This window comes from Erythranthe guttata, chromosome 2, assembly GCF_056151865.1.
Source record: "Erythranthe guttata isolate IM_541 chromosome 2, IM_541, whole genome shotgun sequence".
NCBI lineage: Eukaryota > Viridiplantae > Streptophyta > Magnoliopsida > Lamiales > Phrymaceae > Erythranthe > Erythranthe guttata.
Genome location: NC_142534.1, coordinates 678,147 through 702,458, shown reverse-complemented (window position 1 = coordinate 702,458; position 24,312 = coordinate 678,147). Strand labels below are relative to the sequence as shown.

General features: G+C 36.4%; 6 protein-coding genes across 9 annotated transcripts; 3 read left to right on the top strand and 3 right to left on the bottom strand.

The window, feature by feature from the left end:
- The first annotated feature begins 96 nt into the window (after positions 1-96).
- Positions 97-3,844, top strand: TIM (triosephosphate isomerase). Its single transcript, XM_012981671.2, has 9 exons — positions 97-485; positions 883-909; positions 1,698-1,767; positions 1,916-2,039; positions 2,492-2,576; positions 2,738-2,870; positions 2,986-3,159; positions 3,352-3,434; positions 3,540-3,844. The coding sequence occupies exons 1-9, from the start codon at positions 276-278 to the stop codon at positions 3,594-3,596; spliced, it is 963 nt and encodes a 320-aa protein (XP_012837125.2). The 5' UTR covers positions 97-275; the 3' UTR covers positions 3,597-3,844.
- A 1,198-nt stretch (positions 3,845-5,042) lies between these two features.
- Positions 5,043-5,654, bottom strand: LOC105957712 (uncharacterized). The gene has a single exon (XM_012981672.2). The coding sequence runs from the start codon at positions 5,565-5,567 to the stop codon at positions 5,169-5,171; it is 399 nt and encodes a 132-aa protein (XP_012837126.2). The 5' UTR covers positions 5,568-5,654; the 3' UTR covers positions 5,043-5,168.
- Positions 5,655-6,337: 683 nt separating this feature from the next.
- LOC105957714 (Urb2/Npa2 family protein) lies at positions 6,338-15,085 on the bottom strand. Of its 2 annotated transcripts, none has more exons than XM_012981673.2 (10): positions 14,572-15,085; positions 12,484-14,074; positions 10,643-11,944; positions 10,071-10,396; positions 8,482-9,968; positions 7,714-8,113; positions 7,464-7,626; positions 6,987-7,090; positions 6,789-6,883; positions 6,338-6,611 (listed from the first exon to the last, which is right to left on the bottom strand). In XM_012981673.2, exons 1-10 carry the CDS (start codon positions 14,814-14,816, stop codon positions 6,535-6,537), a joined length of 5,790 nt encoding a protein of 1,929 aa, XP_012837127.2. In that variant the 5' UTR covers positions 14,817-15,085; the 3' UTR covers positions 6,338-6,534. The 2 variants fall into 2 exon arrangements, with proteins under 2 accessions (XP_012837127.2, XP_088678355.1); XM_088822229.1 differs by having other exon boundaries at positions 12,484-14,070; positions 14,572-15,031.
- A 451-nt stretch (positions 15,086-15,536) lies between these two features.
- Positions 15,537-18,545, top strand: LOC105957715 (uncharacterized). Its single transcript, XM_012981674.2, has 6 exons — positions 15,537-15,989; positions 16,880-17,079; positions 17,458-17,598; positions 17,730-17,810; positions 17,940-18,064; positions 18,165-18,545. The coding sequence occupies exons 1-6, from the start codon at positions 15,767-15,769 to the stop codon at positions 18,211-18,213; spliced, it is 819 nt and encodes a 272-aa protein (XP_012837128.1). The 5' UTR covers positions 15,537-15,766; the 3' UTR covers positions 18,214-18,545.
- A 1,115-nt stretch (positions 18,546-19,660) lies between these two features.
- Positions 19,661-20,441, top strand: LOC105957380 (snakin-2). Its single transcript, XM_088822287.1, has 3 exons — positions 19,661-19,841; positions 19,935-19,980; positions 20,072-20,441. The coding sequence occupies exons 1-3, from the start codon at positions 19,746-19,748 to the stop codon at positions 20,251-20,253; spliced, it is 324 nt and encodes a 107-aa protein (XP_088678413.1). The 5' UTR covers positions 19,661-19,745; the 3' UTR covers positions 20,254-20,441.
- A 101-nt stretch (positions 20,442-20,542) lies between these two features.
- On the bottom strand, positions 20,543-23,479 carry LOC105957716 (Calcium-binding EF-hand family protein). 3 transcript variants are annotated; one of them, XM_088822281.1, is made up of 6 exons: positions 23,044-23,479; positions 22,033-22,329; positions 21,743-21,958; positions 21,400-21,528; positions 21,029-21,281; positions 20,543-20,914 (listed from the first exon to the last, which is right to left on the bottom strand). In XM_088822281.1, exons 1-5 carry the CDS (start codon positions 23,272-23,274, stop codon positions 21,072-21,074), a joined length of 1,083 nt encoding a protein of 360 aa, XP_088678407.1. In that variant the 5' UTR covers positions 23,275-23,479; the 3' UTR covers positions 20,543-20,914; positions 21,029-21,071. The 3 variants fall into 3 exon arrangements, with proteins under 3 accessions (XP_088678407.1, XP_088678401.1, XP_088678397.1); XM_088822275.1 differs by having other exon boundaries at positions 20,543-20,843; XM_088822271.1 differs by lacking the exon at positions 20,543-20,914 and having other exon boundaries at positions 20,920-21,281.
- Positions 23,480-24,312: the final 833 nt, after the last annotated feature.

The following is a 24,312-nucleotide window of genomic DNA, read 5'->3' as shown; positions in this document are numbered from 1 at the left end:
TGGGCCTTTTGGGTCAAAAACTATTTTCCTTTATTATTATTATTATTAAATTCTAAATTTTTTTTTTCCTTTTATTATAGAGAAAAAAAATATAAACCGGGGGCGGTGGTAGTCACGCACCACCAAATCGCGTGGTGCAACGTGGTAGGTGGAGGCGATTTAGCAATAAAAAACGACGCCACATATTAGAGAGATGTTTCTCTGACCCCTGGTATTCAGATAGAGAGATAACACTGAGTGAACTCAGAGTTACAGTACCAACAATCCCCCCACCAATGGCCGTAGTATCCACCTCACTCAGCGGCGCCACCGCCGTCACCGGCCAGTTGACTCAGTTCTCCGGCCTCCGCAAATCTTTCCTCAAGCTCGACAACTCCAATCACAACTCGACTCAGTCGCTTTTCCAAAATGTCGACTCGCATCTCCGCCTCGCTTCCTCTAATAAAGGCTGCCGCGGCGTCGTTGCCATGGCGGGATCCGGCAAGGTGACTCCCAATCTTATTTTATTTTATTTTTGCCTTTTTTTTTTTTTAATTCTGGTTTAGTTATTAGTTTATTACGTGCATTTCAGATCTGAAAATAAAAAATATATATGTAATTGCACTTAGGGCTAGCTTTTGAAATTTTGTGGAATTAATCGATATCATAAGAAAGATGTTTATGTTCATGTATAAATGATCGATCAGTAGCAGTGAATACTGGTGCATTGTTTTTTTGCCTTTTGTTATTTGAGTTATGTGTAGATTGCAATGCTTCCAATTCATTTAATATGCCTTCTCTGAAAATATTCCCAGTCCAAATTCTCTCTTATGCTTCGAATTTAAAAGTTTCATGTAAATTCCTTGTTCAAAGTAATGATTTTTGTTTCCCTTTTGCTTGCAGTTCTTCGTTGGTGGGAACTGGAAATGCGTAAGTATTACTTTTCACCATTCGCCAACTTTCATTTTTGTTGCTTTTGCTTTGTTATGGTCTATTATTTGTAGCTTCGTTTTACTTTAAGTGAGATGATGATTTGCGTATTAGAAGTTCTATGATAAGGTGACGACAAGTGATAGACAATGAATCGATCTTCTATTTAAAGCGAGTCTGGCAAGTTATCGAATCAATAGTTGTACTGAATTTCTTTAGGGAAGAGGATGCATAGAGGATACTGAAAGGACCTAAGAGCACGACATACAAAAAATCCAAAATTTAATGAATGCTGAAAGTTTAACACTTGACAGGAGAAACAAAGGGATTATAGTGTAATGAATTGTATAATTGTGTCTGACCCATTACAGGAAGGCAGTCCATCATATGCCATTTATAACTTGTTTCTGGGTGTATCACAAACCACCCCTTACATGCTTCTGAGTAGCATATATTATAATGTTTATCCAAGATTCTTCATGTTCAGCGTCACACGGGCTATAATTTGTGCTTATTTGACTGTTCTTGTTATGAATTCTTGAAATTAATCTTTTAGATTTGTTTCTCCTCCTATCAGAAATAAGCCATATTTTTATGTTGATTTGTCTTGGGTTGAAGAACTGAAATCTGCCAAAGTTACAAGGGGCCATCCAAATCCTAGTATTTTAAGACCTATCAACGTGATTTGTTGTTCATTTGTTCTCTTGTTGGTCTGAAGATACATGTTTAAAGCATTATTGTTTCTATCTTCTGATTACACTTTTCCTTCCTGGTTCGAATTGACTTAGAATGGGACGAAAGACTCCATAAGCAAGCTTGTTACCGAATTGAACAGTGCTGCATTGGAATCTGATGTTGGTGAGTTCTTATGTACTATCAATACTTGGTGTTCATTTCATTTGGATAAACTAAAGCTTGTAAGTTGTACTTGATTTTTGGTGGGTATCTCTAATTTGAGGTTATGATTTTGTTGGCTAATATATCTACGTTACCTCAATCATTGCAGATGTTGTTGTAGCTCCTCCTTTTGTTTACATTGATCAAGTAAAGAGCTCGTTATCTGATAGGATCGAAATAGCTGCCCAGAATTGTTGGGTTGGAAAAGGTGGAGCTTTTACTGGAGAAATCAGGTGTGTGATTTCTGTACATGTTGATGCAATCTCTACTCCAAGATTTTGTGCACTCTGTTTGTGACATGAAATAGAATTTACTGTATCTTTTAACTTTTTTACTGAAAAAACTGTGTTTTGTGATTTCATTGCCCTTGGATGGGTTATCTGCTATAGTCTTTGTTCTGTTTTCTTCTATTGGCCTTCGTAAGGGCACTTAGTATTCCAATTTGGAAATGGTTAACTTTTTTTTTTGCAACAACCATCTTAGTTGGTTGTGTGCTATTAAATGGACACTTAAGCTCGTTCGATTGCATACTGTTTAATTGCTTTCGCCATACCTTAATTGTTGGCTTATGTTGCCTTCTTCCTTAACACCTGATCTGGTATTTTTGTTGAAACATTTGAGACTTCGTTGTGCTTGATTCATGTGAAGTAATAATAACACGAGTAACCCTTTTTATTCACTGCAGTGTGGAACAAATTCAAGACCTTGGATGCAAGTGGGTTGTTCTTGGGCACTCTGAGCGAAGACATGTAATTGGAGAAGACGATCAAGTAAGAGCAATTGAAAGATGTTTTCAGCTCTTTACATACAATTTAGGAAAATAAATTGACAGAATATACCGTAGTTTATCATGTTTGATAAGTTTCCACCTTTTCTAGTTCCTGCTAAATCTGCTCTATGTTTCAAAGCCTGATCAAAAGTACTTCTGTAGTTCATCGGGAAGAAGGCTGCATATGCCTTGAGTCAAGGTGTAGGAGTAATAGCATGCATTGGGGAGTTACTGGAAGAAAGAGAAGCTGGAAAAACTTTTGATGTTTGTTTCAAGCAACTGAAGGCTTATGCTGGCAAGTTTATACTCCCTCTCTTTCACACACACACACACACACACATATTTGAACTAGTTAAAACGAAGCATATTGATTAAACGATAACCATTTGTATGGCTCGAATGATGTGCAGATGCCGTCTCAAGTTGGGATAACATTGTGGTTGCATATGAGCCAGTATGGGCAATTGGAACCGGTAAAGTGGCCTCACCAGAGCAGGCTCAAGAAGTGCATCTAGCTGTTCGCGAGTGGTTGAGCAAGAATGTATCAGTCGAAGTTTCTTCTAAAACACGTATCATTTACGGAGGTACATAATATTCAATTTGTAGTTTTCCTGTTCAGAAAATTCTCTTCGAGAATCCACTACTTCGTCACATAATAATCGTACTACATAACCAATAAATATACCACTCCAACTCATAAAGTCTCAATTACTCAAACTTATTGCAACTAGCTAAAACTTTCTGATTATTATTTTTTTTCCAAAAAATTTCCACAGGTTCGGTCAACGGAGGCAATTGTGCTGAGCTTGCAAAGAAAGAAGACATTGATGGATTTCTAGTGGGAGGAGCATCCCTAAAGGTATGTTTTTTTCTTCAAGATTTCTATTATTGTTGGAGGGGCGTTTTCGTATATCGGATTTTGGTCTCTAATGATTGGTCGATTCTCGATTATTTTGTTCTGTAGGGTCCCGAATTCGCCACTATCATTAACTCCGTGACTTCCAAGAAAGTGGCTGCATGATTTATTGGATCAACACAAAGAATAATGGCTCAGAGAATCAAATTAGTACACAGCGGCTGAAATCAGGAGCCATTATCCTCTCCATAAACATGTAGTGATTTATTACAAGCACCCTATCATGTAATTTTTGAATCACAATTCTTTTTCTTCTTCACCAGGATAATAATAATGTATTGTAGCAGTGGGTTCAATAAGGTTTTGGTAAAACTTGCACTCTCAATACTAGGAATCATGCATCAGTTTTGGAATTGTTTGTCTGCTTTTATCTCATATTTTATTACAAATTTATTTATTGCATGAAGATTTGTACTCATGGATTTCATTCACTGTATGTAGGGGTGAAAGTCGGATGGATCGGATCGGAATTAGCCTTTTCGGAAAATTTCCAAAAAAAATTGGAAGTACAAAATCGATTCCAATTCCAATTCCAAAAATTTCGGAATCTAAAAATTCATTCCAATTCCAAAAGACCCGGAAATTTCGGAATTTCGGAAAAAAATCGGAAATCACATAAGCTTTAAAATTTCAAAACTTAGCCCAAATTTTCTAGGATGTTCATATTTTTTAAAAAATAAGAACATCCACATCGATAAAAGTAAAACTAATAATTACTAAATTTCAGTTCAAAAAAATAAATAAATATAAACACAACATAATATCCAATAAAACTTTTAACAACAATTCATTATGTCAAAATCCTAAAACAAAACTTACAGGCGTATTGTTTTGGAAAATAAGTATAATATAAAATATATTATTTATAGGTGTATTTTTCGAAAATAATATCGGAATTATATCCGATCGGAAATCGGAAATTCCAAATATATTTTATATAATTCCAATTTCAATCCAAAAAATTCGGAAAAATTCGGAAATCGGAATTTTGGAAGTCGGAATGAAAAAAGTTGTTCCAAAATCGGAACTTTTCGGATCGGAACCGGCGGAAATTGGAAATTCCGTTCCAACTTGCACCCCTAACTGTATGTGAACTATTGAGATGAGAATAGATACAACTAGTTGTATCTAATACTTATGGTACTTCATTGATCGCAGCATGGGCTATATCTATCTTCTTTATATTCTATATTCACTCAAAGGAGTTGTATCACATTCACTGTATCTTTAGACATTATATATATGAATAAAATATTTCATTTATTTTAAATTAGTGGCCGCTTAAGTTTTCTTGTGCACAAGAAAAGGCTGAAGGGCTGATTAGTTTAATTTAATCCACAGGAAATAATAGACAAGGAGAAATCATTACACCTCCACTATGTGTGGATGTGTGTCTCCCACTACAACAACTTTAACCTCAAAATCATGACTAAATCATGGTTGCGTGTTTTTAGCTTCTCATATTCTTTCTTTATTACTCCCTACACAAGTTCTTGAAAATGAGGCTATGCAATTAATTATTATCCTTGATTGATTAATTGCCCTGCAAACTTATAAAAAACCAAGCTTTGCTAGTTAATGAAATATTAATACTAAAACAACATCCATTACACTTATTAAAAATGCATTAAAAGAAAATAAAAACTATAAAGTCATAATTCATATAGCAAAATGACCTCATACAAACCAACTTTCAAGAAACACAGACTGGTACTGCACCAACACAAGCAACAATACTATCAAAGCCGCCACCCCCCACGGCGAGCCCCCCTCCTCCGACCGGAAGTAGTTCCTCCGGCGACTGTCCCATGGCGGAGAAGTGCCGGGGAACCACCACTCCGGCCGGTTCTCAAGAGTCGACAGCCACCTAACGGCGAACAACAAGACGAGTGGGGCAGCCATTAACAGCCACCCCATACTCTCCTCAGCAGCTTCGACGACTGATTCGTACGAAACGTACCATTGAAGGCCGAGGAAGAGGAAGATCAGACAAGAGAATAGCAGAACCGGATATGGCATAGGGTTTAATGAGAAAGCCTCCATTATTGAGGAACTTGTGCTTCTTCTGTATGCCATATTTTTACTCAACGAGTGTGTGTGTGTGTGTGTGTGTGTGTGTGTGTGATTATGATCTCTCTCTCTCTCTCTCTCTCTCTCTCTCTCTCTCTCTCTCTCTCTCTCTCTCTCTCTCTTAATTTCTAATTTTGCTTTTTGGATTTATATTCTTTTGTGGACTGATTCAAGTGGCAGTTGAGAAGGATGGCCTGACTAATATATAGCAGAGATGACATAATATGATTAGATCAGGTGTGCTGCTGTCTACTGGCTTAAGTTGCACCAGCTGTTCATAGCCGTTGATTTCATTGCAGGAAATCAAAAATACAATTTTTTTAACATCCTTCGAGGCTTTTTATAACAATTCCCTGCGGTCAAGATCAGTCATGATTTTATTGAGATTAATTACTAATTATATCCCTATGTAATTCCACTTACAAGGTGATGATGAATGCCATTTGTTAAGCAACATTTTGATTAGATTTAAAGGGCCCCACACACTATTGCCCTTTGTATTGAATTTACACTACCCTACTTTGGTTGCTATAAAAAAATAATAAAACAAAAATTAAAATTAAAATACTTGATCAAGATAGGGCTAAAAAATTAAAAAGTGGAAGAATTGAAAAAAGTGTGCAGTTTTTTGGCACAATTTTTATCACACATTCATTTAGTGTAACCAATCAACATATCACCCAGAGCAGTTTTCTACCTTGAGAGATTTCGCATCTCAATTTGGCATCTAATAACTAACTACAGTTATAAATAGTAATGAAAACCACAAAATCATCTGAAAAAATAAGGCCAAAAAATTATATTAAATTAAAAGATAACTGAAACAAAATTTTCAAAAATTAGACCTCAAACCCATTCATGGGACTTCCGTATTGCCGCTTTTATCACAACATATATATTACCTTATAATAAATTGTCGACTTGTTACACGTTGGAAGAACAAAACTTGGCACAGGTACCAAAGAGAGTGAAATCAGACTTTCCCGGTATATTGGAAATTATTCTCGTAATCATTCCGCAGAGCTGCCAGAGTACTTCTGCACGGACCCTCTACAGAAAACCAAAAAGCAGCAGGAAAAGAAAAATAAATAAATCAGCCACGCATTATAAACTTCGATATATATATATATATATATATATATATATATATATATATATATATATATATATATATATATATATATATATATATATATATATATATTAAATCGAACTGAGATGGCTCACCTCCGAATACAGTATGCAGATTTTGAAGCTCATTATCAGCTGAGCACATGTCCAACAGAGCGTACACACCAGGCTTCAAAGCTTCATCTACTTCCCTAGAAAATAGGAAAATCGTCTTATGTGGATGAGAAAGAAAAGAAGAAATAATCTCATTTTCTATAGATCAAGTGAAGATACGAGAGGCGAAAAAAAAAAAACCTTATAAGGCCATTTCCAGCTGGACCAAATCCACAGTAAACCCATATGTAGCGAGACAAGAACTTGAAAGAATGTTCCTTAAATAAATCTTTCTGCTGCCGTACCTGGAGAATTGGTTATTTATTATTAATAGAACATCACGGGAGGGAAAGTCTAACTTAACGAACTGCGTTAACAGAAACTAGAGAGAAATGTGGGGCAGACAAAAGCTGATGCCGCTAACTAGCAAAGTAAACTGCGATAAAAGTTAATGGTATGTAAGCTTATAAGACCAAGACTTGCAAAATAGCTATTAAAGTGAAAGGACTTGGATACAAATCCTCGATTTGATAGACCAACACTACGCCACAAAATTTGACAAAGAATTTAAAAATGATGGTACGCAAAGAAAGAGCAAGATTAGTTCTTTAGAAAGACGTACACGATTTCATGCAGTATACGTATTTTTAGCAATTAAGATAAGAAAAGAAAACACACCTCTTCATACACTCTTCGTAGACAACTGGCACATTTTACTGCCTCTTGTACTTCCCATGAAAAAGACTCTCTTCCATCAACGTGGTGGACATTTACAGTCTCTAAGCAATGAAGAAGAACACTCACTGAATCTTCTAGAAGAGCTATGCAATCCCGAGTCTCACTAAAAGAAACGGAGAGAGAAAAAATATTACAAAAATTCACTCGATAAAAGTGATGATGAACCCACCAAAAAAAAAAAATAGCATACCTTCCGTGATTTTTAATAGCAGTACATAACATACGGCAAGATATAGCATATAGCTCTACTGAAAACTTTCGATCAAAGGCACATTTGCTTGTTCCGATATCAGATGAAATGTTAACTATTTGTAGCTGGAGTAAGTACTGAAAGAGTGCACCAGGTACACGTAGGCACTGCACCATGTGGCAAGCACCTTTCTTGAAGAAAAAGGGGTTCCGAGAAATTTTTGTAAGAATTTCAACACACATGAGAACAACTGAACCAGAATTAGGTCTCTCGTAAGCCTTGATTGATTCAACGTAATCGTAGAAGATAGTGGGACCCTGCAAATGCAGGATGACATTGAAGAGACAAGCGACTAGGCTCTGTATGTGTTCTTTGATTGTACCTTCTAAATGTTTAGACCCTGCAAAACACAAAAGAAACTGAGAATACTAAAATCCATATTAAATTTTATTACAGCTATTCCCAAAACAACATTATGACTAGTTGCAAAAATTGATGCAGTATGCCTTAGTAATCACAGAAAACTCAGCATTATTTGACGTTCATGAGTATTAGTAATCGAGAATCTTACACCTGAAACTTTTGAACCCACCAATTTCTAGCTAAACTAATATCTAAATAGCAGTATTAGTTTCAAAATACCAGCCAACCCCTATTGCATCTCTAGGAAGTTTTCGTTTTCTGTCTTTGCGATTTTCAAAAAAAACAACAAGAAATGCAAACAATTTATGGCTGCAAGATTAAGTAAATACGATGAGGATGAATTACCGGTTAATAAAAGTTCAAGAATTGAGTCCAAGCAATCAATACCACCAGCAACAAAAGAGGAGACCTCTCCTCCATTTGAACTTCCACAAACTATTTCGTAATTTGCCATCACGCCTTTCTGTTCACCAACTAAAGCTCTCTCAACAGCCACAATAACAGATAGTAAGTGCAACTCAGATGACTTCTTCTCCATGTACTTTCTAAACGAAATCCTCAATCTTTCCTTGAACTCGTCTAATCGATTTGTTTCCAAAGAAATACAAGACTTTCCCTGATTATCTAACTTTGCTTCCTTTTTTTGCAAAGAGATGCATTTTCCGATGACCTTCAAGTGTAAGCCAGTCATCTTGGAATAAAAGTCTCGGGACAATGAAGGATCAAAACGTGGAAAGTAACTACCTAGCTCTTCCAGAAATTTTACAGCACCATCTAACCAAAAGAAAGCAAATTGATGCGGCATTTCCTCACTTCTTGAAAATTCCAAAAGCAGAAATTGAGCAATATCTACCACGATTGCAAATAAGCTCCACGGTATAGAAGTCAGGTCAATCTGCATGTTCAACCTGACAACAACTGAACAAGCAATAAACAGCTGACCGAGAAAGAAACTTGCCTCGGCATTCTCGCCTCTGAAAATTTGCATTAACAGGGATTTTTTCAAACAAAGTTTCTGATGTTGAACCTGAGATAGGAAAGCTTCAAGGTCTGAAATTGCAGGGCAGGATTGCTCCTCAAGATTGCGTTTCATAAGAACATCCTTCGTACCAGACGATACCATTTTCCCTGACGGCTGATCCTCAAGAAACGATGCTTTTATAAGAAAACTTATAAAATTCATGCATGAATGTACAGAGGAATTAATTCTGGTCATCATTTTGGTATTGTTGCTCAACTTCATTCTGAAACTCTTATTGTCCAATGTAGAGGCCAGGCCCCACAATAGTCCCTGGAAACAAGCAATTGTGGACGATAATTTATTCAAATCTTGACATCCCTTGTGAAGAAACTCGTCCTTGAAAGTGGTGAGAGACTTGTGCATGTTTTCGTCTAATGTGTCAGTTAATTGTAAGACACTTTGAAGATTGCATTCGGATATGTCAGGCTCTACGGTTTCAGGTTTTAGGTTTTTTCTTTTTCGACGAAGCTTCCTATCAGAGAGAATAGAGCCAATTTCATGATGAAATTGATCTTTACTTGCTAACAGCCACGCGTAAGATGTGTAATGCAACATTGAAAATATAGCAACTTTAGCTTCAAAAGCATTATCTTCTGGAAATGTATTTTGAACTCCGATTACAGCTGACAGTGATTTTAGAAGCCATGGCAGAGGCAGTGAGCATTTTAAACTCCCACTCACATTTACTTTTCCAGACGCTAAAGCTAAAGTAGGAAGAACCTTCCGACAGGTCACCAATAATCGAAAGATCTGATACGGATTGTGAGAGCATGATTCACGGCGCCATTCTAATAAGCTGCTAACTAAAAGCCTGAAATGCACAGATATATTTAGTCCACTGCACAGTTATATTCGAAGATTACTACAAAGTAGTATAAAGGGATAAATGCAAACACAAGTCAACTATACATACCTTTCAAGGTTGAGAATATAGGTGATATACAGTGATGATGATTCCAAACTCAAATATTCTTCTGGCATTTGCACTAGAAGAGTGAGCAAACGTTGACATTTTGCAAACTCGACATTAATTTGCTCGTTGCCATTCTCAGCAGGCACCATATCTGGTTTCCTCCACGGAAAACCACCAATTTGCACATCAGATGGTTTTTCAACTTCAGATAAAACCTTGATCCAATCAGGCGACTCACTCAAATCAACTCCAGAAGTAGCAAATATAGATGACACTGACATCTGCAAAATCTTGCAGAAGCTTGATGCCATATATCTGCAAACAAACTGAGATAGAAGGTCACTGACAACATGAAAGTACAGGAAGTAGAAAGCAGAAAGAAAAGAAAAGAAAAAAGATTGCAGACTATTAACAGAGATTCTTGGCCTAACGCAAATTAATTAGTGTGAGAACTTCTCCAAATTGAAATAACCAACAAATTTGAAATTCGATATATTGATTATTAAAATGAGAAAATGTGATTGGGAAGGAAAGAAATCAGATGGAGGAGAATAAAAATATTGTTATCTTACTCTTTGTTCATATGATATGGTGTTGCTCAAAAACTCCAACGCAATCTGATAGGCAGTTACTTTCTCCAGATAAATGGGCTTGTTCGTTGTAGAGTGGCAATTATCCTCATTTATATACGAAATGGAAGCCTGAATAACAAGAGTCAAAAATTTCTTCAAGTCCTTTTTGGCAGCATGTGAGCACCAAATATCAACATGTTGGCAATTGGTCCACCATAATGCATATGCCAACGACTTCTCCTCCAAGGACCCTACAGAAAAACTCTTGTCTATTCCACCACCAAATGACGGAGCAAATATCTGGTCCTTGTAAATTGACGAAAGGGACTCCATCATGAATTTTGTAAGACCAACAGCTTCGTTTCTCATTCTCGTAACACGCTTTTCCCATTTTCTACATGAAGAATCATCAGCATCTTTCCACTGAAGCTTGTACTCAGAAGACCGTATCAATAAGTTTAACTCAACAAGTCTCTGAAGAGCCACAGCATTTAATACCCACACCAATGGTGGGCAAAGTACAACAGAATCTTGAGTACAAATATCTAAAACAGAATGTATAACATCAAGAACAGTTGCCGGAGGTTGAATAATCGAGGACAAGAGGTCTTTTCCAAAAGAACCAGCCATCTCCAACCAATCACTTGCAGGACGAATGGTTAATGAATCACTCATTACTAGAGACATCTTTTCTGATTCACGAGGAGCCACAAGTCTGATTGTTTGCCTAAATAAGCTCCTGTAGGACAATATTAAACGAAAAAAGACCACCAAGATCCAGCATATAGACACATTGTCACATCCAGTACTCTTACTCAAACTTACTCCATCAACCAAAACACAGATTTCTTGTGATGAAACCAGGTTACTTAAACCAGGGCGTATAATTTCTAGCAAATTCGTCAAGGAAACACCAAGAAGATAACTATTACCAGAAGTGACTGTTATTGAATCCAGAATGATAATATATACTTCAGACAACACCTTCCCCAAGAGTTCTGCTCGCAAACGAAACTGCAGTGAGTCGCATTTATTTGATTTTTCAGTTTTCAGCTGATGCCCACATTTTATCCAGTCTAGAGATTCCATAATATCTGAACTTAATTGCTTAATGCATCCAGATGCTTGCCCTTCTGGTATTGCCTTAATAGCATTGCCGAGAGAGAGCCTAAATTTTGAAGAGCATAATAACATGCTCAATGCATTTGAATAGGAGGCAAATTGAGTATATGCTTCACTGTCTCCGACGAGTGACGACGAATGCCTCAGTGCTCTACAAAGTGAAGATATAGAAGAATCCACCTACAATAGTTCAATTCATAAATTCAGAAAACTGCAATCTTCGGTCAGACGGGATACCATAAAAAGAAAGCGGAAAGAATGTAATGCGTAAAGTTGAAAAAAGAATAATCCAGTTCCATACTTCTGCTATTACGTCTGTTCAGGCAAATCAAATACTTCATGACAGATTCACTATCCATGGCAAAGGGAAATATGGTTGAATGCATAACTTTCAAATACTAAATGGCAAGATGTTGATTGTTCTACAGATGTAGAAGAGAACAGCTTATATTACTCTTTCATGCAATAAACAATCTTGTACATATGCAGTAACATAATTTATAAATGTAAGCTTCAATCTTCAAAGAGATAAAATGAGAGAAAAAATTAAGATAAAGCTGCTTATTTCTCGTTCTCGAGGCCATATAATAAATTACACTGAACTTTTGGTTCATGCAAATGACAAAGCAAACAAAGTTACACACACACACACACACACACACACACACACACACACATATATATATATATAAATATGTACATATATGCATCTCTCTGACCTGCCGAAGTTCACTATAAAGATCAATCAGCTTGCACCCTAGGCGAAGTATCTCTGAGAACAGTAATGGTTGACCCTCCACATCCATTGAGCTATAGCAGCATGCCGTAGAGGAGAAAACCATGGCCCATAAGCTCTCTAAATCATCCCCCACAACCTCATACTCAATGTCCAACAAGTGATGTACTGTAACAATAAGATCCTTTCTAACTGAAATATAGAGTGAGTTCTGTGATTTTTCATCTGATCCACAAGAAGATGCTTTTTTATGGGAAATTTTAGAAGAGATTGACATGAGCGTGTCATAGATTAACTTCAGAAAATTCATGGCAGCCCCTTCAGACGTATCCTCTGTTCTTAGATATAGCTTATCGTTAATGAAGCTGGCGAGTAAGTTATTAATGGATCTTATTGTGCTGGAAACATTAAACAACGACACTGCTTCACCATCTGATTGAAGATATTTATTGAGATATTCTAATAGATATTCTAGAATCTGTACAAAATAATCAAGGATAGATTTCCGCAGTTCTGCTTCCATGCTATGACTTACAGAAATCTTTTTTGACGACACTTCTGATTGCTTAGAATCTCCTCCGTCGACTAAAACTCCCTTGTGCTTCGTAACGGAACTAACAAACAAGTGAAGCAGCTCCGCTAGACCAATTAATGCCGATCCATTCTTTTCAGCTATCATCTTCTCCACCTTATCGAATAGGTGTCTATGATAACTTTTAATCGCAATTTTTTCCTCCTTCACTGTTGCTGTCACTTCAGAAGAATTTCTATATCTATTACTACTCTGTAGGTTGAGAAATCCGTCAATGTGAGTTGGGTGGAACAGCCCCTGAGCTAAAACTTCTTCAATCAGTTTAGGTAAATTCGTCCATTCGATGCTACTGCCCCAAGAACTAGAATGTAGCACATGTGACGAGTGCAGAAGTGGCACAAGAAGCTTATCAATGAAATTATGGAAATTGTTTTTACGTGTTGGATGAAGCCTCAAAAACTTGGCAAATGGCTCAAACAAACAGCACGATAACTGCAAGACGAAATAGCCTAGCTTGCTGCTCTCGAGCTGCATTTTAACAACTTCCAATACGAGTTCAAGCACTTTATCCATGAGCAAAATCCACAAGTCCATATTCTGATTTGCAACTCCACCATGGGATGAGAAGACCAATGAGATACAATCAAGGGCAACTTCATAAAGTTGCAGTCGCTCGACTGATGTTCCCTCACAACATAAGGACATGTTATTTAGATTAGATGATGCGTCCATTGTAATGGAATGAATCACCCGTAACAAGTCCTTATAACATATCAATTGAAGATGAAAGGTTTTCGACTTCTCCAAGCAGAAATGAAAAATCTTCCAGCACTTAAGATCCAAAACTGAACCAGAAGCTCCAAACTCAGGTTTCTTTTCTTCAAGTTTCGTCTTCTTTTCGGAAGATATGAGAACTGACTGAACCCAATCATTGAGGAAAACTATTGTCCTTGACGTACTTATTACCTGCAAGGTCTGACGAGTATCATCCATCTCCTCAATACTGTTTGATTTCACATAATCAAACGCCACATCGACCTTCCTGCATTTAACATATCCAATATTAGGTTTGCAAACACGATTTTAAGTTGTAAACACAAACATAACCATGCATTCATCCAAGTTAGATGAACCAATTTTCACAAAATTTCAGCAGCATATTCACACCTCTATGAGCAAAATATCAAATATTGGAGGATGGCAAGTGGCAACAGTGTGTTCTTATTAGTGTTTCAAAGCCGGATATTGATGCACGGTATAAAGAACAATTAACTCGCAGCGACTTCGTTGCTCAGACTTTCTTGCTCAAATAGAAAGGTTTCACTTCTTAATTAACTTAATTAAGTTGACACCACTAAAACTCAAGTTGCTTGTTACTTTAACTTAATTTTCATTTCATAAACGCAAGCTGGTAAGTTTTCCCTGTTTCTATGCTAACACAAAACCAATTCAATAGATAAACACGTATAAATGAAATAACCGAACCTACAAACTCAATTTACACACACAAAAAATAAATTATTGATAAACTAAACGTACTTTATAAGGTCGATGTTTTTATCTTGTAGTGACAAAATCAACTGCAAACTCTTCCACGACGAACTCTCTTCGATTTCGCTCTCTATACCCGACTGATGTATACGAGTAACCTTTTTGTCTTCCCGCACTTGTTCAACACTATCGGTGCTTCTCTCCTTCCTTTTCTTCTTAATTGGCACTGGTTCGGAGCATGGTTCGGCATAACCGCCCTTTCGCCGCCGTTTCGGTGGAATACTAGCCTCCATAACAACGTTCCAAGTTCTAATCTGAGTACCGGTGAAATTGATTGTTATTGCCGGACCGAGCTTGTATTTCGCCGGAAAATTGGTGCAGGACTAACCTCGTACTATTGCTACTTGTATTTATCCGCTACTATTGTGCGAGTCGGCGGCGGCGTAACGGTGGTTCAAGGACGGATAAAAGATGGCGGCCGAGCAAGTAAACCCACAAAACGGTGAGCAGAAAAAGAGCGGAAACAATTTGTTATTTTATTAGCCAAAAAATCAATCGCTTTGATCGTTAATTAAATTTGGGCTTTTAATTCAAGGGTATTTTGGTCCGAATTACTTATGTAATATTTAATTATTAATAATTGATGGGCTTATTTGGGCTTTAGTTGATCTGCTCGGCCCAACATACTAAATATTATTAGTTATAATTACTACACCTAAAATTCTATTAATTTAGCGATCCATTAAATTATTGAACTACTAATTTATTACCTTTTTTTTCGAATTTGGATCGAAAGAAATTATTATTTAACCAACGTTATTAGTTAATCGAGGTTATATGGTATGTTTACCAACCATTCCCACTTTTATTTATATATATTTTTATTATTTTTTTATATTTATTATCCTATGTTTCAGTATTAAATTGTTATATACCACAAAATACTAAGAAATTGTTTTTTTTTCAAAAAATGAGTTTAAATTAAAAATCTATTGCAATAAAAAAAATTAGATAAAATAAATAATTATAAAATTCTTAGTTAGATTCCTAAAATACAAGTTAGTACAACTTAATTTCACCCACTCAAACACTTTCCCTTAAAATAATGTAAAATTAATTCTCCATCCGTTTCAAGAGAAAATCCCCCACGGAAAATAATTCGTAAATTCACCCCACACACACACACACACACACGAGATACACCGATACGTACACCCCTCTCTGCGCGCGTACACAGAAGAAGATGAGGTCACCGAGGAGGCCGATCCAGGCCGTGTCTACATGGGTGCGGCGGCAGCCGCCCAAGGTAAAGGCGTTTCTGGCCGTAATCAGCGGGATGGCGGCGCTTGTTATCCTCCGCGCAATCGTTCACGATCACGATAATCTCTTTGTTGCGGCTGAGGCTGTCCACTCGATCGGAATCTGCGTTCTTATTTATAAGTTGATGAAGGAGAAGACTTGCGCTGGTAGGGCCTTGTATTTTTATTTTTATTTTTATTTTTTTGCTGTAAATTGATTTTGTTTTTTTACCTTTTTTTGTATCAGCTGGTTATAATTGAATTGAGGAATGTTAGGGCTTTGAGAATTGAGGAGTTGGGGAATGAGGGCACATAAAATCTCATTATTCTAATTTTCTGCTTGTTTTTTTTAGGCGGAAGATTGATTATGCAATTTTTATTTTGTCGTCTGAAGAAGGTGCTTGGGGGGTGGGGTTGGGGGGGGGGGGGGGGCGGGGTTGGTAGTTGTGTACTTTTTTGTGCTATTTTTTTTATGGTTCTGATTGTAGCTTTTGAGAATTGAGGATTTGGGGAGAAATTGCTCTGGTTTTCTGTATTCCTTGTTTTTTTGTGTCTATGTTAAGATGCAGACTCGATTGTTTTGAATTGCTGCTATTGAAAAGAGCAATTATATAGAGTGTTGAAAGAATGGAATTTTAATGTGTCTTCCTCCTCGAAATATTCGTTCTTGGAGATAGTGGTCGAGTTATTAGACCCCATTTAAATGAATGCTACAAAAGGGGAAAAGTTCATTTTTTGTTGGAGCTCTTCTTTATGATGGTTATTAGAATGGGATTTAGTTAATACTTTCCAGCTTTTGTTAAGCACGCGGCATAGAAATTACGAGGGTGAACATATTGGCTGTTGCTTCACAACAAAAATATTGGTTTTGTCATCGGTCCTCCTTGGCATACAAATTTTAAGTTGTAACGTAATAATTTGAACAGCGTTGAAGCTTAGAATCTTTAGTTTGTATAAATTTTCGACATACGTTATGTCTATTATGTAATATTTGATTGGCTTCGTCATATTTATACTTTAGAAATGCTAATCGCCACTATAACTTGCAATCATGGCAGGCATTTCGCTCAAATCCCAGGATCTAACGGCTATCTTTCTGGCTGTAAGATTATATTGTAGTTTCGTCATGGAATATGACATACACACCGTGCTTGACATGGCTACACTGGCAACTACTTTATGGGTTATATATATGATCCGACTTAAACTGAAGTCGAGTTATATGGCTGATAAAGATAATTTTGCGTTATACTATGTGGTAAGTCCTCTTGTATCAATCTTGAGATTTCACTTCTTAGTGCTTCATTCTTCTTGCCGGGTTTTTATTTTTACAATCATTATCTTAATTAATAACAGTCTACACTGTTAGCTTATTCTTACTTCCTACTCCCTAGTAGTTTATTAAGTAAGAAAAATCTTAATTTTCATGATATTTGTGAAAGGCTTGCTTATTGGCTGTTCAGAAACAAATCTCGCTTCCCAGAAGTTGGTTCCCCTTTAATTTATTTTCTCCTATTCCTGCTTTAATTCAACCAGGATCACTATTTAATATTTATTAGTGCTTAATTTTTTCCGTTTTTCTTTTTTTTTTTTTCCAATTCCACTGTTTGAGAAAGAGTTTTTTTGCCTTTTGCAGCTGGCCCCTTGTGCTATTTTAGCTTTACTAATCCACCCATCTACATCGCATCACATCATTAACCGGATTGCATGGGCTTTCTGTGTCTACCTAGAAGCTGTTTCAGTGCTACCACAACTGCGCGTCATGCAAAACACCAAGGTACAATTTTTCGTGGGGTTCACTTATCAGTTTTTACATATGTACATTAGTTGACAACGTTATTATGAAGGTTTTGAACAAGTATAATAATGTATGAAACTAACGTCGTCTTTAATGTTTGGGATTTGCAGATTGTCGAACCATTCACCGCACATTATGTATTTGCATTGGGTGTTGCGAGGTTCTTGAGCTGTGCTCACTGGGTTCTCCAGGTTTGACTTTGACACGAACTTATCACCCATAATTGTTTAAAATATTTAAAATTAACCGAGTGCGGAAGTATGTGCGTGTTTAAGTGAAAAATGAAACTCTTTATTTTGATGCCAACCCGCATTCGACAGGTTCTTGATAGCCGTGGGCATCTTCTTGTGGCATTGGGTTATGGACTTTGGCCTTCGATGGTTCTTATTTCAGAAATTGTTCAAACCTTCATTCTGGCCGATTTTTGCTATTACTATGTAAAAAGGTTTGATTTTTTTGTAACCAATACTAGTGTGTGTGCGTGTGTGTTTATTCTGCAAATAATTTGAATCGATTAAATAACCCTTTTTTTTTTAAATGTGCAGTGTTTTCGGAGGTCAGCTTGTGCTGCGTCTTCCTTCTGGAGTGGTGTAATTGGCTTCGTAATCTTATGTTAGTTCTTCTCTCTTCATCAGCAGAATTCTGATGTGTGGCAAAAGCTTGGTAGTTGAGGCAAATTAGATATATTTATATCAACTTACCAAAATACTATATTAGTTCGATTGTATCACTACTAATTTTGGTTTCGTAGAATGGATTTCTTTTTTTTTTTCTTTGGCAAGACCTCAAATATTTCTTACTGATCGGCGATCGCAATACTTTACTTGACAATATATAGAGATCAAGTTGAGGTATTCGATAATCGGTTTGAATTAGATGGTTAAAAGCTCGGGTTCGTTAACATAACGAATTAAATTTTCACTTTTGATTTTGTTCAATGAGATGTGAAATTCGATTTTGACTTGAGCTCGATTATATGTATAAAAATCAAGCTACACGAGATCGAGCTCGATCATGTTGCTAATGGATTGAAAACAGTTTTCATAGCTGGATAAAGATTCAAACGAGATTGAACAATCCCGAATTGAATTCGATTCGATTTTATTTGCATTCTTACCTGGATTACATGGTTTAAAGGAGCAGTATGGATTAAGTGAACCAAGATTCCATCTTCTGCATAGAGTTCCTCAAAACATATAAATAGGGTAAATTACGGCCACTCTTTAGGTAAGGTCAAACTACGAAAAAAATATTTTTGTATAGGTAATTAGAACCACCAGTCAACTATGAATCTTCTTACACATCCACCCTTATGGTGTTAAATTCGACATAATCATCTAAATTAATTAGGTTTCGTATATTTGTTTGTTTTCCATTCTTGAATTAATTGTAGATATTTTTAGGTGACGTTGAAGGAAACTTCCAGAAAGAATACAGCTGTGTGAAGCACAAAAAGTAGAGTTTGAATACTAGTTTGTTTTGGGTTGGAACTTCAATTAAACTTTAGAAGGATTATTATCCTAAAAAATGGAACAAAGTATTATTGGTAAGAGGGACCCTTAATTTTAAAGATACCTTTCCCAATAATTGTTGACTTCTTTTCTTAATAGTGATTCTTATCCATCATTTGCCATCTGTCATTGCTATCTTTTGGTGTGTGTTTCTGGGGTGGGTGTGAATGGGGCTGCTGATATTATTGCAAATACACATTACATCTTGGCTTTTCCTTTATTTATTTAATATTATTATTTGTACATTTATCAAATATTATCTCTTTTTTTTATAAATATCAACTTTTTATTGTATTTAAAATTCTCATTTTCGTTTATTAATTAGTAATAACATAATTTGAGTATCTTTTTAGGTGAGTAGGGTACACTTACAGGCTACGTTACCTCACTTACTAGTTGATGCCCACAGCAATTATAGTTTATTATTATCTGCATGCATGGTGCATGGCACTTTCCTTTTACTTTATTTCTTCACATCCCCTTTGTATTATTTCTTTCATCTCATTTTCTTCCCTATAAATACTCCCCTTATAATCTCATTCAATTGCAACCATAATTTTATACTCTCTCTCTCTCTCTCTCTCTCTCTCTCTCTCTCTCTCTCTCTCTCTCAAAATGGCTATTACCAGCAGCAAAGTCCTAATTGCATCAATCTTTGTGTCTCTTCTTGTTCTCCAAGGTGTTCAAGCAATAATCCAACCCAATCATGTGGTAATTAATTGCTTCTAAACTTATAAACATTTAGAAAATTGCTTTTAATACTAACTAATACTTAATTTCTTCAATTTTTTTTTTTCGACGCAGACTAGCAGTGTCGTCGTATCGGAATCTTCAGACAACTCAAAGATAGGTAAAATATTACTAACTGATATATTAATTAATTAATGTCATTGATTTAGTTATTATTTATATTAATCAATATTTGTTTTGTGTATGTATAGACTGTAAGGGAGCTTGTGCAGGAAGATGCAAATTATCAGGAAGGCCAAATCTATGCAAAAGAGCTTGTGGGACTTGCTGTGCCAAATGCAACTGCGTGCCAGCTGGCACTTACGGCAACTACGACGCTTGCCCTTGTTACGCTAGCTTGACCACCCGTAACAACAAGCCTAAATGCCCTTGATTTATTTATTTTTTTTCAAATATTTTGTTCTGTTTTTTCTTCCGAATTTACTTGTATAATTATGGTTGCATATTTCTGTAAGTAATTTAAGTTGTTAAATAATGAATGGGATCACTTGATTGTAACAATGGTTGCAGTCGCATGTCGATCCCAACAATTAAACCTTATATAGTCCGTCCTTTTTTTTATTACGAGTCTCGAGTACCTAGAGCTAATAGCACAATGGCTCCAATACCAACAACTCTCTTTATATTTAGGTAATTACAGCCACCTCCTCAACTACGTAATATCTTACGAAAATGCCCCTCCACAAATAAGAAAAGTTTTTTAGTAATTTAACTATACATCAGGGGTGCACGCAATTTACCCTAAAATTATAAATGTTCCTCTGAAAATTTGGTTGCCTTTTATATGGGCCGGATAACTACAATTTGGGCTTATTCATCACCAGAAAAAGAAAAAGAAAAAATGAAAAGGAAATGGGCTCAAATTTGTGGCCTAGACGAAATTAATGGCAAGCCGCATCCTTTCTCGCAAATTTGCGCGCGCGTCTGCATGCGTAAAGCTTCGATGATGGCAGAGGCGGAGAGCTGGGGTAGAACAAAAATTCAACATAGTGAAACGGGATTGGACGAAATTTGATCTTTTGCAATTTTAAAAACTGATGAAAAAAAAAACCAACTTTATAAAGCACAACAAGAGAGATGCATAATAAAATGATGAAGATTAAGAGTAAATTGTCATTAGTGTTCGTGATTAAGCAACTATTACGTACTAACTAAAAGACGTTACGTGCCCCATTTTATTTTTTCGGCCAACTATGGCGATGACGGCTGCAGAAGAGTGGAGGAAGAAGCGACAGGCTCGTGCACAACCGAATTTATAGATACGGAAACGGGGTTGCCTTCCAATTGCAGCATTATACTTCCAATTACTTCTCTTAGTAGTTTTTTGAACTCTTCTTCTTTCACCGTTTTTCCATCTCCAGCATCGAACATTTTAAGAGCCTCGGTCATAATACTATCCATCTGCAAATCATTGTGTGTGCGCGCGCGCAAGTGAGAGAGATAGAGAGAGAAATTTTACGAGGGTAAATAGGTAAATAAACATATTAGTGACTGTTGCAACTTGCGAATGAACAATTACCTGATTAACAGCACCCAACGGAGGTAAGCCAGCAAATGCGGCCAAAGAATCGAGTGCCAGACCCAAATATTCCTTTGATATTTTCCCGTGTCGATCTTTCGGAACACTTTTTATAGCAGAATCCAATGTCTGCATACATGAAATGTGGCCTTTCTTTTAACTACTTCATTCAATTATTATGCTAGGCGACTTGAATTACTTATGTGACTCGTACTATTTTCGATCGTTATCTTCGAATTATATTAATTGTCCACTCAATTGAATTCGTACACACAATAATTTCAACAACATAATGTAATGCTATTTGTTTACATGCACACTATTGATACAATTATGCACTAACCTTTTCCAACTCGAATTTGTTCGACAAAAGCCTCTTAATGCCACTGCCGTCAAAAGTATTTTGACTGTGTGCAACAATAGCCGGTTGTTCACGAAGAAGCTGCACCACGTTTTCGACAGCTTTGGCGAACTCCGACAAAAATATCTCCTGTGTAACTTGTTGCTCAAGGCCACCCCCAAGTGATTCCAAAGCTGGTTCCACAATATTGCTTATGACCTACAAAAAAGATTGGAGCTCGACAAAAAAAACAAAAAATAAAATTGGATTTTTTTAATGAAAACTATTTATACCCAAGGATCGGTGGCAGGAGGCATCCCATCGTCGACCGTAAGTTTCTCAAAGGCCTTGACGATATAATCTTTTAAGGAACCGTTTGGCAAGTCGTTTTCTGAAAATATCGAAACCAACTCGGGTTCGAAAGATGGGCTTTTAACGAACTCGTGAAGGTCTTCGCCATCGATACGAAGAATGACTACAGGGTCTCGTTTCAAACCGGCAGCCATGCCCGCTAGAAAATCCGAAAGAACTTCTTTAAACTCCGTCTTGCTTATCTTTTCTTGCTTACCGTGCGTAAATTCATTAAGAACCTGGTATCATGGTCACAGTATTGAATTTCTACAATCACTTCGGATCAATAATACCATAATTTATATTGCTGGTAATGAATAAAATAAGTGGAGAATCTAATCATCAATCTTGACTACAAAGTTACCGAAGGCCATGTGCATCACGCCGAGACTTAGGCCTCGTTTGGCAATGGTTGCCACAGTAATATTAGCCAAGAAAAGATTAAATAATTAATCTAATGAAACCTGATTATATTATTGGACCTTCGATAATTGAATAAAAAACATGCGTAGAAGACAAGATAAGCCAGGATACATTAATATTTGCGGGTCGACCCGGCAAATTATTGGGGGATAACAATTAACGAACATCAACCGAAGTTCCTATTATTTAGTTAGTTAATCATGACTAATTTCCCCAACCAAACAGGCCTTAGGAGATAACCTCCATTTTTTAAAACATTAAGGCCTCGTTTGGCAGTAAATATAAGATTAAATAATCTAATGAAAACCCAATTATATTCGATCCTGAAAGATCCAACTAACAAAAAATACTTAAAAAGCGCAAGATCAGTAATCATATTTACGGGTCGACCCGACATCAAGATACCAAACATCAAACAAAATCTAATTATTTAATTCAATAGTAGCTAATCTACTCAACCAAATGATTAATACGAATAAACGGATTGAAGAACATAAAAAAAAAAAATGAAAGCTAGGAAAGGAAAAAACCTCGGTGTAAATATAATCAGATTCAGAAGAAGTGCCTTGAGCGGGCAAGCCGAGAGCAGCACCAATATCTTGCACAGCGGGTTTGAGCTCTCTGACAGAAAGTTGACCGTCACAGTCAACGTCAAGTTCTTGAAACTTATGATCAACAAAGTTGGTAAACACTTTCTCATTCTCAACCAACTCCATTATATCTGAACCGTCCATCACCGAAACCCCACTCTTCTTGTGCATTTCTACCTATCTCTCTCTCTATATATATATATATATTACAACCTTTTCAAACTATATCTCTCCTTTTTCTTTTTTCTCTCTCCTCCTCGTGATTACTGTTTGAGAGAGAGAGAGAGAGAAGATTTTTAGACAAGGTTTTGTGGGGACGAGGGAGTGTGTGGTTAAGACACGTGGGGCGGTTTGTTTGTGATGCTGGCTAATAAAAGTGACATGAAATTAGGTGGGAGGAGACTGACCCTTTTTTATTTATGTTTTGGTCGGCCTGTAGGAATGCGACGCGTGTCCGGTTTCACTCGATTGCGTAAGGTACCGGCGATTGGGTTTTGACTGAAGATGTGAGGGCCCTTTTCATTTGATGGGCCTTTTCATATTCGTTTCACATTGATTTTACTTGGCCCATTTTTTACTTTCATTTAGGATTTTTATTTTTAAAGTAAATTACGAAAACTCCCTGCACTTAGGCTAAATAGCGGAAAACACCACCATCTATCCGTAATAACCAAAACCCCCATCTGATTAACTGTTGATCGAGTTTTTTAAGAAAAAATGTGTACATTCTATTATAGTTTCTGCTAAATAGGTGAGAAATAAAAAAAATATGAAATTCTGTAAGGGGTAGGTGCAAGACGAAAACAAACCTCAGAGGTTTTTTGTTAATTACGAATAGGTGGGTATTTTTCATTTTTTAACTTAAGTTCAGGGGGTTTACGTAATTTACCCTAATTTTTAAGGTAAATTACGGTCACCCCTTGAGGTATTGTCAAATTACAAAAAAACTCTTATATTTGGATAATTACAGTTATCTCCTTGACAATGAATCTTCTTACGCATCTACCCTTGCGGTGTCAAATTTATTGAAATCTTCTTCTCTAATTTGTACTTGTTTTACCTCATTCGAGATCCACATTTTCAAACAAGATGATCATAAGATGTGTCTCGTAGCTTGTAAATATCATATTGTGGTGCATCAGAAATTGCATTTTTTCACAAAACGAGTACAAACTAGAGAACATTCCATGAAATCCAGAAGATTCTTTT

Coding starts and splice junctions, on each gene's coding strand:
- TIM (XM_012981671.2), top strand. CDS start 276: ATGGCCGTAGTATCCACCTCACTCAGCGGCGCCACCGCCGTCACCGGC. Junction 1,768..1,915: donor TGCATTGGAATCTGATGTTG/GTGAGTTCTTAT, acceptor CAATCATTGCAG/ATGTTGTTGTAGCTCCTCCT. Junction 3,435..3,539: donor TGGGAGGAGCATCCCTAAAG/GTATGTTTTTTT, acceptor TTTGTTCTGTAG/GGTCCCGAATTCGCCACTAT.
- LOC105957712 (XM_012981672.2), bottom strand. CDS start 5,567: ATGGCATACAGAAGAAGCACAAGTTCCTCAATAATGGAGGCTTTCTCA.
- LOC105957714 (XM_012981673.2), bottom strand. CDS start 14,816: ATGGAGGCTAGTATTCCACCGAAACGGCGGCGAAAGGGCGGTTATGCC. Junction 7,091..7,463: donor TACGAAGAGTGTATGAAGAG/GTGTGTTTTCTT, acceptor CCAATTCTCCAG/GTACGGCAGCAGAAAGATTT. Junction 6,884..6,986: donor GCTGGAAATGGCCTTATAAG/GTTTTTTTTTTT, acceptor CCTATTTTCTAG/GGAAGTAGATGAAGCTTTGA.
- LOC105957715 (XM_012981674.2), top strand. CDS start 15,767: ATGAGGTCACCGAGGAGGCCGATCCAGGCCGTGTCTACATGGGTGCGG. Junction 17,599..17,729: donor GCGTCATGCAAAACACCAAG/GTACAATTTTTC, acceptor TGGGATTTGCAG/ATTGTCGAACCATTCACCGC. Junction 17,811..17,939: donor GTGCTCACTGGGTTCTCCAG/GTTTGACTTTGA, acceptor CGCATTCGACAG/GTTCTTGATAGCCGTGGGCA.
- LOC105957380 (XM_088822287.1), top strand. CDS start 19,746: ATGGCTATTACCAGCAGCAAAGTCCTAATTGCATCAATCTTTGTGTCT. Junction 19,842..19,934: donor TAATCCAACCCAATCATGTG/GTAATTAATTGC, acceptor TTTTCGACGCAG/ACTAGCAGTGTCGTCGTATC. Junction 19,981..20,071: donor TTCAGACAACTCAAAGATAG/GTAAAATATTAC, acceptor GTGTATGTATAG/ACTGTAAGGGAGCTTGTGCA.
- LOC105957716 (XM_088822281.1), bottom strand. CDS start 23,274: ATGCACAAGAAGAGTGGGGTTTCGGTGATGGACGGTTCAGATATAATG. Junction 21,529..21,742: donor ACAAATTCGAGTTGGAAAAG/GTTAGTGCATAA, acceptor TCATGTATGCAG/ACATTGGATTCTGCTATAAA. Junction 21,282..21,399: donor CGTTGGGTGCTGTTAATCAG/GTAATTGTTCAT, acceptor AATGATTTGCAG/ATGGATAGTATTATGACCGA.